The sequence below is a fragment of the Ictalurus punctatus genome, chromosome 5 (assembly GCF_001660625.3).
Source record: "Ictalurus punctatus breed USDA103 chromosome 5, Coco_2.0, whole genome shotgun sequence".
In the NCBI taxonomy this organism is placed as follows: Eukaryota; Metazoa; Chordata; class Actinopteri; order Siluriformes; family Ictaluridae; genus Ictalurus; species Ictalurus punctatus.
In genome coordinates, this window is record NC_030420.2 from 25004286 (window position 1) to 25020929 (window position 16644).

The 16644-nt window shown below is 36.8% G+C and overlaps 1 protein-coding gene across 1 annotated transcript in view; it reads right to left on the reverse strand.

Moving 5' to 3' along the window:
• Positions 1-13574: 13574 nt before the first annotated feature.
• tafa3b (TAFA chemokine like family member 3b) overlaps positions 13575-16644 on the reverse strand; it is a 170373-nt gene continuing 167303 nt past the window's right edge. The window contains exon 7 of the mRNA XM_017467230.3: positions 13575-14387. Within this exon, the coding sequence (XP_017322719.1) occupies positions 14376-14387 (12 nt within the window). The 3' untranslated portion in view covers positions 13575-14375. The remainder of the gene's footprint in view (positions 14388-16644) is intronic.

Genomic DNA, 16644 nt, shown 5'->3' on the forward strand with positions numbered 1-16644 from the left:
ACACAAGGTCAGATTCTCACAGATCCACACTTCAGCAAAACAGAGCAAAGTGTGCGAGCATGACTCAATAAGCAGGCCAAGTAATTCAACCTTCTCATGGAGAGGCACAGAGAGAGAAGATGTGGGTGAAAGATTGAAAAGGGGGAACGTCTGAATGCAGGACACATAAAGGACAGATATCAAAAAGCCTGAACAAACATGTCGGCCAGCTCCACACTCCCCACAAGGCTGACATGGGCAAATGAGATGTCAGGGGTCAACAGAGGAGATCTGTCCTAGAAATGAGCCTTTCCCTCCTCTCTAACTCCACTAATCTACTGAGAGAGAGAGAGAGAGAGAGAGAGAGAGAGAGAGAGAGAGAGAGAGAGAGAGAACATGTTGCCGTTAGATGCAATTAAAGGACAGTATTACTTCCAAGTTAATGTTAATTTCATGAATTCCTGCTCAAATATGCTCTAGTTTTCACTAAGCAATAACAGCTTTCCATACTGTTTTAATAATTGTTGCTTATGTACACTGCCAGTCAATAAACCTTATAGCTCATTTCCTTCTAAAACTGCACAAATTTTACCAGAGACTACTATTTTTATTTTTATTTTTTTGTCACACCAACTATTGACTTTGTTTCATTTACTACTGTTTACTGCTATTTGTGGTATTCGTTTTAAATGTAGAAACATTTAATTTCATTATTTTGAAGGGATCTTTGCCCTACAGCATTGCTTTTCATGTGCCTACAATTTTTGCCAGTACTGTATATGTATAAGTGAATCAATGAATTTGTATTATTAAGTGAAACATTATTAAATGTTTAGTGAAATGAGAAATGTTAGAAGTGCCTATTTTATTGGAAAAATTTTGAACGAATCTAATCTAATCAGAAAAGTCATAAATCTTTATCACTCTAATTAGCCACTTACCAAGAAATCATTTAACTTCACATCATTCTTGAATTCTCTTTTACTTCTCCTTTTATAATTATAGATCTGACTGTCTGTCTTTTCTAGCACTCTGAAGTTTAAGTTCTCTACCCGTAGTAGCTCAGAAGCACCACGGGTCAAAAGTACTTCTTATCCTTTTTTTTTTTAATTAAACAAAAAACACATTGAAACATTAATCCTTTCTCGAAGTACACTGGCGTTCCATTCCATTAATGTACTGGAATTATCGGACATTTTCAATAGATATAAAAAAATATATTTTTTAAAGCCACAAGTCTGTTAGAAGATTAGTCACTGTTGGGTTACTGTGTGTAGAGTATAGTGACTGTGTTTAGCTGCTGGTGAGAAGGACAATGGGAAATGGGAGGGGTGAGCCCCCTGCTGGGCAAACAATTCACACCTCTGCACAATAACTGGTACAGAGATAAAGCATACAGTGTAACTAAAGCTTTTTTTGATAGTAAAATATTGTATACAGCTGCCACAATAACATAATGAATTTTAAACCTAGTAGGCTAGGTAAAAATAAAAATAAAAAATTTAAATCTGCGAATTCTTAAAGCCCTGAGTGTCTACTTTCTTATGAACCATTAACCACTACGGTGATTAATGGCTCATGTGAAAGTAGACAGGTGGAAATCCAAGTTTTTGGCCTCTGGTACAATACAAAAATAATACAGTTATTACTTGGTTAAATACAATATGTTTATATTGAAATATCTGGTGCTGTTTTGTTGGTTGCTGCTGTTTGGTTCTCACAATTGGCCAGAAATAGATGTTGTAGACAGAGCAGACAAGTTCACAACTCATAAAAATACATTTCATTCAGATTTGAAATTCAAACCTGCAATCTGCCGATGGTAAAGAAAGAGGAAAAAGTAGGTTTGGACTGAACACAGTCATGGAATTGATTGGCACAGAAATCACAGACACTCAGGACTGTCATACATACAATGGAGGGACAGTTTGCTATTGAAAAATACAAAATGAGACAAGAACCAAAAAGACAAAATGAGACAAGAACCTCCTTTGTCTTGACAGACTGACAAAGACTTTTATCAATTAAAATGTAATAAAAGTTGATTTGTTATGCTAATTGACAGGTGGTACATGATAAGCAGGCAATAATACTTGTCCATTAGGACAAACACTTGATTGCTTTAATAGTACCATCAAACCCATCAGAAAGAGCAGCACAAACCTTGAAGTGTTATAGCAATAGGTTGCATGGTGATTACCATCACCATTGACACGTTGCACTTATTTAATTTTATTAATGCCATTTATGATTGCTGTTAATCTAGTTAATGTGCTGAAAAGGCCTGCAGCGGTGATCCCCATAAAAGTGAAATGGTGGAAAGGCTATATCGCATATTTCCCTATGATCTTCATGCACCTAAATGCGTCTTTGGCACTTCAAAGCATTCACTCTTAGTCACATATGACTTTCAGAGTTAAAGTATTAAGAGTGATCAGATCATTATAGCCTGCTGTGGTGAAAGTGTCAGCATACTTTGAATTCAGGCGACAAACTCAAAGAGGCATCTGGTGTTTACTTTCTCTCCCTATGGGGCACCAGTTAAACACACACCATGGTCTCTATATCTTTCAGTATTACTCATAAAACCATAACGTACACACTTTAAGCAGGTTTCCTGTCTGATACATGCTGACAGTATGTGAATAGGAAATGCTGCCTGGACTTTGATTGGTTTTAATTAAATATACACGGAGTTTTCATGCTGGGAGAGGAGCCAAAACATCAATAGCTCAAAAGTTGCATTGTATACAAACTGTGAAGTGATGGAAGTAATCACATACAATTATTACAGCACTTCTCAAATAGAGGTAAGTGTATTCCTAGGGGAAGTTGGTGTTACAAAGAAATCTTGACTTTTATATATAATTCAGTGTTTACTGTTTATTGTTTTCCACTGAAAAAATAAGAAAAGCGTGGTTACAATTTCCACACACAAAATATTTTTTAAGTAAGGTGTACACAACACCAAAGTTTACTCTGCTAAACATGTTGTGCAAATTTAAGTTAAATGAACAATATAAATCTAAACCCTGTAGAAGTACATATGACCTAAACATTATCATTATTACTTAATTGTGACTAACACCTTTAATGGTTCCAACTAGAAGTAGCATACCAATAAGTGAATGCACTCACATCAGCTTTCACAACATCTGAACTGGCAGAACCAAATATGATTAATTAACTAAGTTTATCAAATGACTGAGAAACACAAAAAGGTGGTAAACCAAGAAAACTTTACCAAAACACTTGATCTTTCAAGACATTTCTTAGTACAATAGCCTTAGGCCTTAAAGCTGACAGAAAACATGAAATATTTACAACCATCCATAATGTTCAGGGTGTAAATTAATTAACCACTGAATCATTATGTCCATGCCCCTAGTTACAGTATGTTAAATATAAGAATGGTTTTATTTCAGGCCATGATTTAATACATGTTATATGTCCTAAAGGTTGTGGAAAACAAACAAACAAAAAAAAACAGAGTTAACATTAGATCTGTAATCAATAACCACACGTGGCTAAAAGCTATTTAATTGATGTAAAATCTCATGTTTTACAAATAAAATGTCAAGTAAGATAACACTTTTTCTTGGAGCATTGGAATTCTATAGATGTCAGCCTTTTTTATTTTTAGATGTACAACCTGAACTACAATCAGCAACATTTGTAGCCAAATTTGTGCAGCATCAGTGTTCAGCTTTGACAGTTACTCATGAAAGGGTAATCCCATGAGAATCTAGCATCAGCTATTCTTTTTACACTGGCTTTTGTTAATTAAACACAACTGGACCCCCTGCCATCTTTCTTCCCCCTATTCTAAAAATGGGTTGCAACCATAGGCAGCACATACTGCTCCTGGTACACATTGCAAACGTGTTAGTGAGATCATGTGTGACGTCAGTGGGGAGAATGGAGTCTTACTCGCTTCTGAAGCCAAAACATGTTAGCGCAAAAGGTGGCAACATTTTTATATTAGCAACTCTTCATCGGAAACAAATAAATGACTGTAGATTTTACATAGAGCTCTGGAACATGCAGTAGATGAGCACCCAGGAGGAAACACAGCATTAAAGTAATGGAGAAAGAAATAGATAGAGACAGTGGCAGTAAGAGCTGTTAATAAAATATGAAATGAATGAATAATTTCTTTGCTCCATGAACCAGGCTTAAATCTGTGTAAATTCTTATCTGTATCAGTGTCTGTTTGTGTGTAAATCAGACATTGCCAACTCACTGATCGTGGCCCAGATGTGGACCCATCAAAGTAATTCAGCAAACTAAACTGAGTGTTTTGAAAAAATTCTGAAGCACAGGCAAAAAAAAACTATGAAAAAAGCTGGCCATATATCTGACGTTTATAAAAAGGCAGCTTATTGGACAAGACTCGAGATATTAACGCGAGTTTTCACGAACTTTCATCAATTTTTCATTTTGTTCACTCTCTCTCTTGTCTCATTAGCAAACTGAGGACAAATGAGTCTATAACAAAAACAGAACAGACAAAGAAGTATGTATTTATTCTCCCTACATTGTGCTAGTAAAAATTGGTGAAGTAAAGCAGCCAGGTTTGGTGAGTAACAGAATACATGTTACGTAATCAGGATACAAAAACTGGTTACTGTAATCCGTTACAGTTATGTCAAAAAACAATCTAATAAGATTACAGGTACATTTAGTAAAAAAAAAGAAAAAAGGGGGAATACTATCAGGATTACAATTTGTTTTTCTTTAAAAACCAAAGAAATTCATCTTTTGACATAACACAATATAGACAGCTGCTTGATTATAGTTCTGTTTCTTTCTTGCCAGTCGTGGCTCACATCAGCAATCTCCTGGGGCATGCACAAATAAATTTTAAACAAAAAACATTAAACAAAATACAAGACACCACATGAGAACATTTAAGTATTGGGGTAACATTCAGTTAATATTTAGTTCACGACAAAACAACTAAGCGCTCAAAGATGAAATACAGCTTGGGTGAGTGTGTGTGAGAGCTCTGTAAGTTGAGTTCCTTCCATTCATTTTCTATGCCGCTTATCCGGTTCATGGGGGAGCCAGGGCGCGAGATGGGGTGCCAATCAATCACCCCGTAAGTTGAGTTGATTACCATTAACATGCAGGGTAAAGTAGTCACTACATAAAAGGTGGAAGTGGAAAATATTATTTGATAAAGCAGTGGAAAATATGTCACTTAAAATCTCAATTGGTTATTAGAAAATAATTCTATAATCATCTGTAATGTTATTGTTTCTATTAACACAGTGTTATTTTAGCATTTAGGAAGCATTATCATCATTTGGTGTGAGTCATTTGTTACTTATTCAATCTGCGGTAAACAATCTAAACAAGGTGATTAAGTATATTTAGATTCAAAAGAGCCTTTAAGATTATTTGTTTTTTTACTGCTGACTTTCTTGAATTAAATTGGTGATGTCTTGATCTTTCTTTTTCCCTTTTTCTTTCTTTCTTTCTTCTTTATTTTATTTATTTATTTATTTATTTATTACAGAATATTCTAATTTTGGGGCCAATATTCAGCAGAATATTCAAAAACCAAAATAACTGATAATTACTGCCCTAACAGGTGTAAAGCCATATGTTATCAACGTTGCAGCTATTGTGAATGTTTGTTAGTTGCTCAGGCACATGACTTTTCTATTTGATGAAAACAAGGTATAGAAATGGAAATGTTGCAGTGACGTCATATTGTTTGGATACAAACATGGGCATTAGCTGGACTGTTGATCATCTGAGGCCAGATTTTACTCCATCAAAAAACGCTTAAAAACACACTTGTAAATAAAGTGCTTCCATGGTTTTTTCCCCTGCATGTGAGGGTTAATTGCTTAAAAATGTGAAGATTAGCCAAAAAGTTTGATTTATCATAAAGCTTTATCGTTATCACTGTCTGTAGAACTACCAGACTGATAAAATCTAAAACTTTTTGGCTGTCTAACTTGAGACTAGGCTAGTTTGGTGTTGCTAGCCAAGGGGAGGCTCAACTAAGCTATCATTTTATGGGTTTAGCTGCTACAGTGACATGCAGAGTACATTATCTTTCCTTATGCTCTGCTCATATCATGTTCAGGTAACTTAGAACTCATATAGACATTTACACACCTTGATTTCCTGCTCAGCATGAGAGGATGTTAGTGTTTCAGTTTCAACCCCTTTACTGGTTAAAAAATAAATAAATAAATAAAAAAATTGCAAATATCTATTTTTCCCCTCCCACTGACTGACTGTGTGAGCTAGCATTTGGCAGAATTGAGACCCGTCAGCCAATAAGACACAAGTATTTCCACATATTTTCCTGTAAATCCTGTCTGGTTGGTCTTGTCCCATTCACTGAAGATAAAATACAACATTGCCTTCTACTTTTACTGATGCTCAGTTACATAGTGACAAACTGGTCCAAGTAGAGAATTATTTGGGGCTACAGCCCCAAAGAACCGGGCCAGGATTCTCCTCTGGATACAAATAGTTATGAGGCAAGATAACTTGTCTGATAGCACAATAGCTAGATTATATTAGCTAGCAAGTTAGCATTGTAATCGTGTTAAAAAGGATGGAGGAAAAACAAGGAAAGCAAGAGTTCAGAGGTGCCATAAATACATCTGGGTTTCAACAATAAGACACAAGACCACTGCTTTAGGCAGTGCATGTAAATTTATATAAGTGTGCATAGGTGAGGTGGAAATGAACTTAGTGCTACATTGTTAGCTAATTTGCAGAAACAAATTATGTTAACTAACATCTCTCTCTCTCCCTCTCTCTCACTTACTCTCTAACATAACTGCATAATCATATTTACATAGCCTGAGAAGGTCATGAGAGTTAAAACCATAAGGAATTACTTGTGTGTTCTTTTGCAACATTAACTGTAGTGATGTTGTAGTGGTTGGAGATGGGGGTTGATGGGGTTGAATGACTTCTATTACTTCTGTTACTTCAGTGAGCAGGATCAAGAGCATTGCTTGTGAAAGAAAACTTGTGGGAATGCATGTAACACGTATCATTCAATGAACACCAAGGAATTCGTATTTTTTTCCCCTTCAGTTAAGAATTACTGTGGCAGAAGAATTTCAGTAATTTTCTTTTATTCTAAAAATGTGTGTATGCATTCAATTGTTAATACATTTCCTTTATGTGAGGAAGGCATGCTAAAGGGCTAGTGCTAAGTAATTTGGCTAGCGCAGCAGTCGCAGAGACTTGGCAGAGATGTGTCAGCTACATTTGCCATCACAGCTCGAAGTCATTATGACCCTCTCTCCAGTATCCATTATGATAAAAGCTCTATACTGTTTGTATTACTGAACTAACTAGAAAGACTTTACACGTCTGAAACCATTAAGCTTAGGGTTCATTGGTTTAAAGCTGACAAGAAAGTGGGCCTGTGTGAAGGTGAAGCAATGAGCATGCGACTGAATGTGCTTCTCTGCAGATAATTGAAGGTGTAAAATATTAACCTGCTACCTTGGATAGGGTGACCATATGTCCTCTTTTTCTCAGACATGTCCCCTTTTTCAGACCTTAAAAAAGCTTCCGGCCAGGATTTCTAAATTTGAAAAATTTCATTTAGTTTCATTATGATGTGCTTGTGGTCTAATATTGCGTCATGTGTGCGCATATTTGCATTGCTTTAACCCCTCTCTGTAATTCCCGCCTTCTTGCACACCAATTGGTCGATTATAAAAGGCTTGCAACAATTACTGGCCAAATTCCTGCCTCTCAACCATTAGCCTACTCTCAGCGAATGCATGAAGCCGAAGCACTTTTGTGCATATTAGCAAATGACAGATGTCCTGATTCAAAACAATGCCCGTGACCATATAAGGTCCTTTTTTATTTCATATTATCACATTGCTTCATATTACATGGCCATTCAAATGTGTAAATGATGGTCGAGGTACACTCATTGCATATAATATTTTATTTTATTCCATGGATATTCAAAAGAATGTAGGAAAAAAATGTAAATGTGGAGTGAAACCAATTTTATTTATATACTGTATATTTATGTTATGCTAATAGTGTGTCTTTTTCAGTGTATTATTGAAACATACTCACACTGTTTTGAACACTATTAAGCCCACCCCACTCCACAACCCAGAATATGGTCACCCTAGCTTTGGAGTGAATGAAGGAATAATAAAAATGGGAAATAGGAGTCATGGTAGTGTTGGCGTGATCCATATTTGCATTAGCCTTCGCTATCACTTTCTCACTCTTTCTCTCACTCTTCACTTGTTTGCTTGCAAATGATATGAGCATGTGTCATTGGTACAACTGCAACCTTATGACTAAGCATCAGTAGAATGTTTTCCACTGCAAAAGTAGCATTGTGCCCATGTCGTAACTGCAATGTTTTAACCAAGTGTCAGATCTGTAAAATTAAAGCAGTGGTAATTCAGTGGTTAAGATGTTGGACTACTGATCAGAGTTAAAATCTCAGCACTGTCAAGCTGTCACTGCTGGGCCCTTGAGCAAAGCCCTTGACCCTCAAATGCTCAGTTGCATAAATGAGATAAATATAAGTCGCTCTGAATAAGGACATCTGCCAAATGCTATGAATGTAAAATTGTCTCTGTTTGCTGTTATGTCACTGTGACCATTTAGCCATGTGTCAGTGTTGTAGCAGCCATGCTCAGGTGTCAAAGCTGTAACTGCAAACTAATGGCCAAGAGTCAGTGCTCTAACAATAGCATTCAATCCATGTGTCAATGCTTTAACTAAAAGTCTTTGTGTTAGCGGTGTGATAGTAGCATTGTGTCCATGTATCTGTGTCCTACAGTAACTGTACTACAGGGTGTTCCAAAAGACTCCATACATAGGGGAAATTATACACTTTTTTAAAAACAAACTGTGTCATACTTATTTTATTTTTTTCCACAGATATCCTTTAAGAGCGCCTTTGACAAAAGAAGAACATATTGAAATCATTCTCATGGCTGAATAGGGAAGCTGTCGCAAGGTTGCGATGGACTTTAACAGGAAACATGGCGAGCACATCACACATGACACTGTTGCCAAACTTATTAACAAATTCAAAAAGACTGCAAGTGTTGCGGACCAACCAAGTAGTAGAGGTCCATAAATATCTGCTGATGAATGCACAACCGACATGGTGCTGGCATACACAGTCCCCTGTGTATGAAGACTTTCGAGACACCCTGTATTTTAGACAAAGGCTGTAACAGGAGATCTGTCTCCATTTGTCTGTTCTCTAAATGCAGATTTTTGGAAATGGGTCAGTTATCAGCAGTGTTCAGGTGCAACATCAATGTTGCAGTTGTAACCAAATTGTGATGTGTCACTGTTATAATTGTAGCATTATGTGAATGTGTACAAGCTTTATTTAGGTAAATACCAATAATATTGAGTGTCCATGCTGTAAATGCAACCTTATGACCATGTGTTTGTGCCCTAACTCTAACCTTGTGTCCATGTGTCATTGATGTAACAGTAGCACTGTGTCAGTGTATCTGCGGTGTAACTGCAACCTTTTGAACATGTTTCACTGTTGAAACAGTAGCATTTTATCCATGCTTCACTACTGTAACTCTGTAACATAACATCTTATTTCAGTGCTCTAACTAGACCTGTGTATTAATTCTAGTGCTGTAACATTGATGTAATAACAGCATTGTGTCCATATTATTAACCTTAACCTCATTTCACTGTGTCAGTGCTGTAACTGCAACTCATGGTCAGATGCCAGTAATTGTGACCATATAAGTGCTGAACCTGTTACCATATGACATATGAGTGTTAATGTTGCACCAGAATCATTATATCTGCGTGTCTATGTTGTAACAGAAACTTTGCAACTGTTGTGTGTGCTGTAACAGTAAAATTCTGTCCATGTGTCAGTGCTGTAGTTGTGTAAGTGTGTGCATGTGCCAAAGTTTCAACTGTGTATCACTGTGGAATCACAGAGTAGTGTCTTGTTGCTTTTTTGGGGTGGGGAAGGTGTAAACTAGGCCATAGGCCCTCGGTAGAGCGTCACCCCACTTTGTTCTGTCCTGTTCAGACAGTTTCTTCTGATAATATCTGATATGCTTTCTGCTTTTAACTTTTCACACAAGCACACCCACCGGAGAGGTTATACACACTAACAGATTCAGAACTGCTCCTGTAGCTGGTGTGCATCTGGAACTGCTGCAGCAACACCAAGTGTATCTTTTTTTTTTTTTTTTCAATTTATATACTCTTGCACACTCTCTAAGTTTATGAAGCAATATGTTCACAGTAAACACTGAAAACTAAAAGATTAAAAATGTATTCATAAGATAAATATGTACTATTAAATATTTAATGGACTAGTGCAGTACTCACACAAGTACACAGTTCAGTCAGTGTGTATATGGATAGTGGAGGATTGAAGTCAAAATGCAATAATAAGCCAAACATTTATTAGAACACCAAGGCAGATTTTCATCGCTTTAAAATGCACGTGTAAATAAGTTCCATCATGAAACCATTCCATATGCAGTGTTAAGCTGATATTATTTGCTCGTTGCTCTCAACAGTGCATAGAACGTCGTCCTCATCTGTTCCCATCACTCTTTGTGCATTTATGGCAGATGAAAGCTGCATAACGGGTTGTACTGTATATAGACTGTAAAGTATGTCAGCTTGAACTGAAGCATATGTCTCCTTCAAGAGTTAGAGTGTAAATCCATCAGTCAGTTAAAGAGACTCTTAGACAGTGTCTTATTCTTCAGGCAAGTCATTTACACAAAACTGTGCCTGGATCAGGTTTACACTAATATAATATGTTCAGTCTTTGATGTGTTGTACTAGTATATTAAATCCGATCAGCGTCAGATTATAAGTGTCATGTCTGGAACAGAGCAGACTGACAAGAACAAAGTCTAAGGGCAAAGAGAGTAGAAGAGTACAAGGCCTAAACTTTAATATTGCAGCTATTTTAATGTCATGCATACTTCACCTACACATATACACATTTGCAGTGAGTAAAAGGAGTTGCTGATTTGATTGAGCTTCTGTAATTATGTAAATTCTAATGCATCAGTCTGAAGAGTGGTGTGCATCATAGCAAGATTTTTCTTTGCTTTGCCACTTGGCTGTGTTGAATACTGCTATGATGTATATGTGCATGTGTGTATGAGGATGAGGATAATAGTGTGTATTATCAAACACACACTACAAAATAGCATTTTTTAGTGTGTGTTTGATAATAAAGGCAAAGGCGAATGCTGTTCGAATATGTTCATATACTGAACCATGCAACTAGTGTGTTAATCCAGCTCAGAGAACAATCTCTGTTTTAACAAGATTTCTTTGCTGATAATTGCTCATAATTAATAACAGGGTTAAAAGTAACAAGGATGACATTTAGAATTAACAAATAAACAACATGTGGTTAACTAGCACCCGTGCTAATGGCATGAAGACATTAAGGACATTAGGTCGTTTTTTTTAAAAATACATTTTTTACTTTCAACCAATCAAGGGTTATACTTTGCCAGTCAGTATTACAGTATTACTGAAAAGAAAGGAAAAAAATTAAAGAGAGAACTTACTTTTCTCCATCCCATGATCTTCAGGAAATTTGGATGGTGCAACTTCCTGTTAAACATGTGACTTTTATATGGATATTAAAAATATGTAAAGAGGGTGCATGTTTACAGGTAATAGGGTGGAGTGAATGCTGTTAACTAAAATGTGCTTTTTTTTTTTAAACAACCTATAATGGAACTCATGGAAAAAGATGTTTTAAGCATGAGATGTAAAAAGGCTTCACAAATTAATAAAAGTGTACAATTTTTGTATTTTAATTATGTTTCAAGGTAAGGGACAGTTTTAGTGGGCTGAGAAGCAAATAATAATAATAATAATAATACTGTATTCTAAATGCTGTACATTTAAAATTTACCTTTACTTGTAAATGTAATATCAGTAATGTCAGATTCAATCACAAGCAGGGGCGGATATCGGGCCCCAACACACCAATTATGCGCCCTTTTACTTTTGTAACCTTTATTTTACTCTCTCTCTCTCTCTCTCTCTCTCTCTCTCTCTCTCTCTCTCTCTCTCAAAGCACTCAATATTTTTTTTTTCCTAGAGTTAGAGAAACAACTAAGCCAAAAAGAGTTTGGCTACGTTCTTTTGTGTCTCTTCTTTTTTCTGCTCCACTGGGGTAGTTGCGTTTCGTTGTTAAATTATTTCCTTGCAACTTTAACTTCGACTTCGCTCTGTTGCTATTGTGCTACTTGCGCTCGCTCTTCTGAATCTGCTAACTTTCTCTAACTCTGGCCAGTGTGGAGATGCTTGTGTGTGCACAGAACTAATGGAATGGTCCATTCTAATCCATGATAGGGGGCCCCACATTCATGCAGATGTAATAATAAAGTTAAAACTTTAATGGTGATATCCTGACCAAACAAAATATGATCGAAAATTAATACTTTATATACATTTATATACTTCTGGGTATTTGGTGAGGCCCACTGATTCCCTGGGGCCCTAAACATCCTCTTACCTTGCATATTCATTAAGTTCAGCCATGCCCAAATAAATATGTGGAATGGAGGAAATGGAGAACTCCATTCTTCTCCATTATTCTCTGGTTACAAAGATCTGGGCAAGATTAACTTCAACCAATCAGGAGCCACACCTGATTCCACCTGTTTAATCAGTTTATCTTGGGTCTTAGTAGACTTGACTTCTGTTTGGTTGGAATGAAAACCTGCACCCATACTGGCCCTTTGTGGATACGATTGGACACCCCTTCTATAAATGTTAGTACTAGTATATAGTACTCTGACTCTCACTCACATCCTAAACCCATTTAATTCCACTCTGCCTTTTTGGTTTGCGCATCTGAATTATATATTCAGTGCATTTTATATAATCTATGAATGTGCTGACTCTAACCACTCTAAGGCATTGACCACCAATCCTGTCTCGAAATAACTTCCTTCTTTCAGTTTTTAGTTCTAATCCAATGGAGCCGATCTGGCTAATCAAGTAGACTGATTATCTGGAGCAGATGTGTCAGATCAGGACTAGAATTCAATTCTGTAGGAAGGTAGATCTTCCAGAAAAGGATTGGTGATCACTGATCTAAGGATTCTTCGCAAGCTCAAAGCACTCACTGACAAGTCTAATAATAATAGTATTATCCACGTTTCCTGTATCATCCATCCATCCATCCATCCATCCATTTTTTGTACCTCTCATCATACACAGGGTTGCAGGGAGCCTGAAGCCCGGATAGTGGGATTATAAATCAATATACTTCCATAATTGTATACTATCAAGTCAAACAGTACTAAGAGTGTTGAATGGATGTTCAGAATGAATAGCATAGACTTTATGATTACAGCGACAGTTCAAATCAGGGGACATGGATAAAACAGAGAGTTGTGTTAATGCTTTGGGTAGAGTGTTTTCTCTATAATTGATATTCTTTTTTTATTGTTATTGTTGCTGTATTTAAAAGATGAAAAATATTATTTTAAGCTTAATCCACATTCTGGAAATGCAGACAGACAACACTAAACAAACGTCAATCACACTTGATTCAATTTTGAACACATACACTTGGGTTCCTTTGAAATAGCTTTATTTATTTTAGATAATACTGACACATGTACTCAATAGCAGTTACCAGGCTGGTTAAAAACATCAATATTAAAACTGTTAGAGGAATCTTTTTTTTCTTTAATTTCTTCTGGATCTAAGAATCTGATACTTGTAATCTTTTACACTTTTACAGAATTATACCATAACATCTACTGTTTCATTTGTCTTTTGCGTCAAAAATTTTACTTATTATTTCTTTATTATAAAAGGAACAAAATAATCTACAGATGGTCAGTAAGTCCAGAACTGCAGCTCTAGTTTCTGAAGTTAAGATGCTGAGACAGAAACAAGGTTTTTGGGAAGGGAAAACAAAAATGTCACTTTTCATTTCAGGGTCAAAATGTGAGGTTACAGGAAGCATCGACAGACAGAAGAAAGAAAACCATAACACAACAGAACGTCTAAGCAGCTGGAGAAAGAAGAAACTGGACAAATAAAACAGTTCCGACGTTAGCAGTGTGTTGTCTCTGCGATTAGCGTTCTACCATAAGATATAATCCAGATGCATGGCGAAATTCCAGCGAGCAGACAGTCTTTCATCCCTTTATTTGTGCTGACGAGATTTCCAGCAAACGCTCAGGACAGCGGGTTACAAGTATGGAGGATGGAGGAGAGCTGAGTAGTGTGATGGTCTTCATTGGTATGAATGGAGTGGACACGAGACCTTGTTGCTTCGGTTCCCATATTATTTTAGCATCGGTGAAGTTGTATCTGCAAGTCCTTCCATTTCCAATTCATCTAATTCCAATTCTTCTGGCTGGAGCATGACACTACCGAGTTACCTGGAAAAGGAAATACATGGTTCACAGATGTAGGAGTTACTCATTTAAGTCATGCCTGAGCTTCCACTCTATTCAAGTACATAAAGCACAATACACCAACACATGCATTTAGAGCCGCGGTCACATGGTATCAAAATGTCCTTTTTCACATAGATTTAGGGGGTTGACAAATCCTAAATTCATTATCTAGCCTACTGATCAGAACTTGTTTGGTATGTCAGATTGTTTAATGAATGGTAGTGGTGTCTTACCAGCAACATAAGCCCATAGTGCAAAAAAAGGTTCAAAAGCAAAACAAAGCAGAATATTTGACTCAAACCATGATGTTGGTATTTTTCAGCAACACAGAGATGACCAGTTTTGATTTAAGAAGAGCTACACTGTCCATTCTACACTTAAACCAGCTAGGAGAAAATGGAGGGAAATAGCATTTAGGAATCTCTTAACTGAAAGAAAAAACATATCCATCCATTCATCTTCCATACCACTTATCCCACACAGGGTTATGGTGGAGCCTGTACAGGGTGCTAACCCATTGCAGGGCACAATAACACACAATTTGGAAATGCCAGTTGGCTTACAACATATGTCTTTGGTCTGTGGGAGGAAACTGGATTACCTGGAGGAAAACCCTGAAGCACATTATTGCACATGCAAGCTTCGTGCACACAGGGTGGAGGCGGGATTCAAGCCTCCAACCCTGGATGTGTGAGGCAAACATGCTAACCACTAAGCCACCTTGCCCCCCAGAAAAAACACATTCATTCATTCATTCATTCATTCATTCATTCATTCATTCATTCATTCATTCATTCATTCACTCACTCACTCACTCACTCACTCACTCACTCACTCACTCACTCACTCACTCACCCTCAGTAAGTATTTTATGCTAGTCAGGGTCATGGTGGATCTAGAGCCTTGCCCAGGAACACTGTGGAAGTGGTGGAAATACACCTTGCATCAGACGAATCATACACATTCATTCTCACCTAGGTGCACTTTAGAGTAGTCAGTCAATAGGTGTTTGGAAATAGAAGGAAACAAAAAAAAAATCTGGAGGAAACCCACATGATCATGGGAAATATGCAAAACTCAAATCAGTAACCTGAGCTCAGGATCAAACTGTGGACCCTGGAGTTATGAGACTGCAACACTAACTGCTGCACCACCATACCACCCATAAGCTACAGTTGACAGCTAATAATTAGCAGCTAACTGTGAAACTAAGTTGACAGGGTTTTTAAGATAATTACATAATGCCAGTTTTATTAGCTTGAAAAATGCCTAATGCCAACAAAAACCTACACTGAGAACTCAAGCAGCATATTATTAAATATCAGTGACCAAAAGAGTTAATGTCAGCAGATTAAAAGTAAGCAGGAAGCTCAAGGCTGCTAGCGGACCCCCTTCCCCCTCCCCCTCCCCCTCCCCTCTATCTAAACACTTATGATCCCTGTGGTAGCAGCACTTGTGCTCGGGTCTGCTTGTGCCCGCCCCTCTGTCATGGTAGCATCTGATGCAGTTGGCACTCAGCAGATTCATTCACTTAGAATATGGCATTTTGCCCAGGCTGCTGGCATGAGAAAAGGTGGCAGACATAAGAGGAGGGTGTAATGGCATGATGCCCAGTGCTCACACTAGCAGGGTGCTGGGTGTGAGGTTGTGATATTTGAGTACATTGTTAATGAGAAGGCATGGTGCGTTTCCACTCCACTGTGTAATCAATGCCTCAAACACACACACACACACACACACACACACACACACACACACACACACACATACATACATACATACATATATATATATATATATATATATATATATATATATATATATATATATATATATATATATATATATATATATATATATATATATATATATAAACTAATGCCAAATACACAGGATTATGTTTTAGTTTATGAGTTTTCATATTTACTATTTTACTTCTTGACTTAAAAAACATTAAAGCACAGTGTCTCTGGAGTTTCTGATGCCATGAAATTGTCATAGACATGCCAATTATTACGGAATGATGTTGAACTACAGACCCTGTGTTTTAACTTCACTAACTATACAGTAACTAAGATAATGTAATTAAGAAAATATTTTGGCATGTTATGTTAGATTTGGAGAATTTTGGCTACTGGTAAATAAATCACTGAGTATGTGACAAAGCAAACTGATATTCAGATACTGAAAAAATAAGGACTAGTTGACTTATCCGGTGTTATAGATGAGCAAAGCCTAG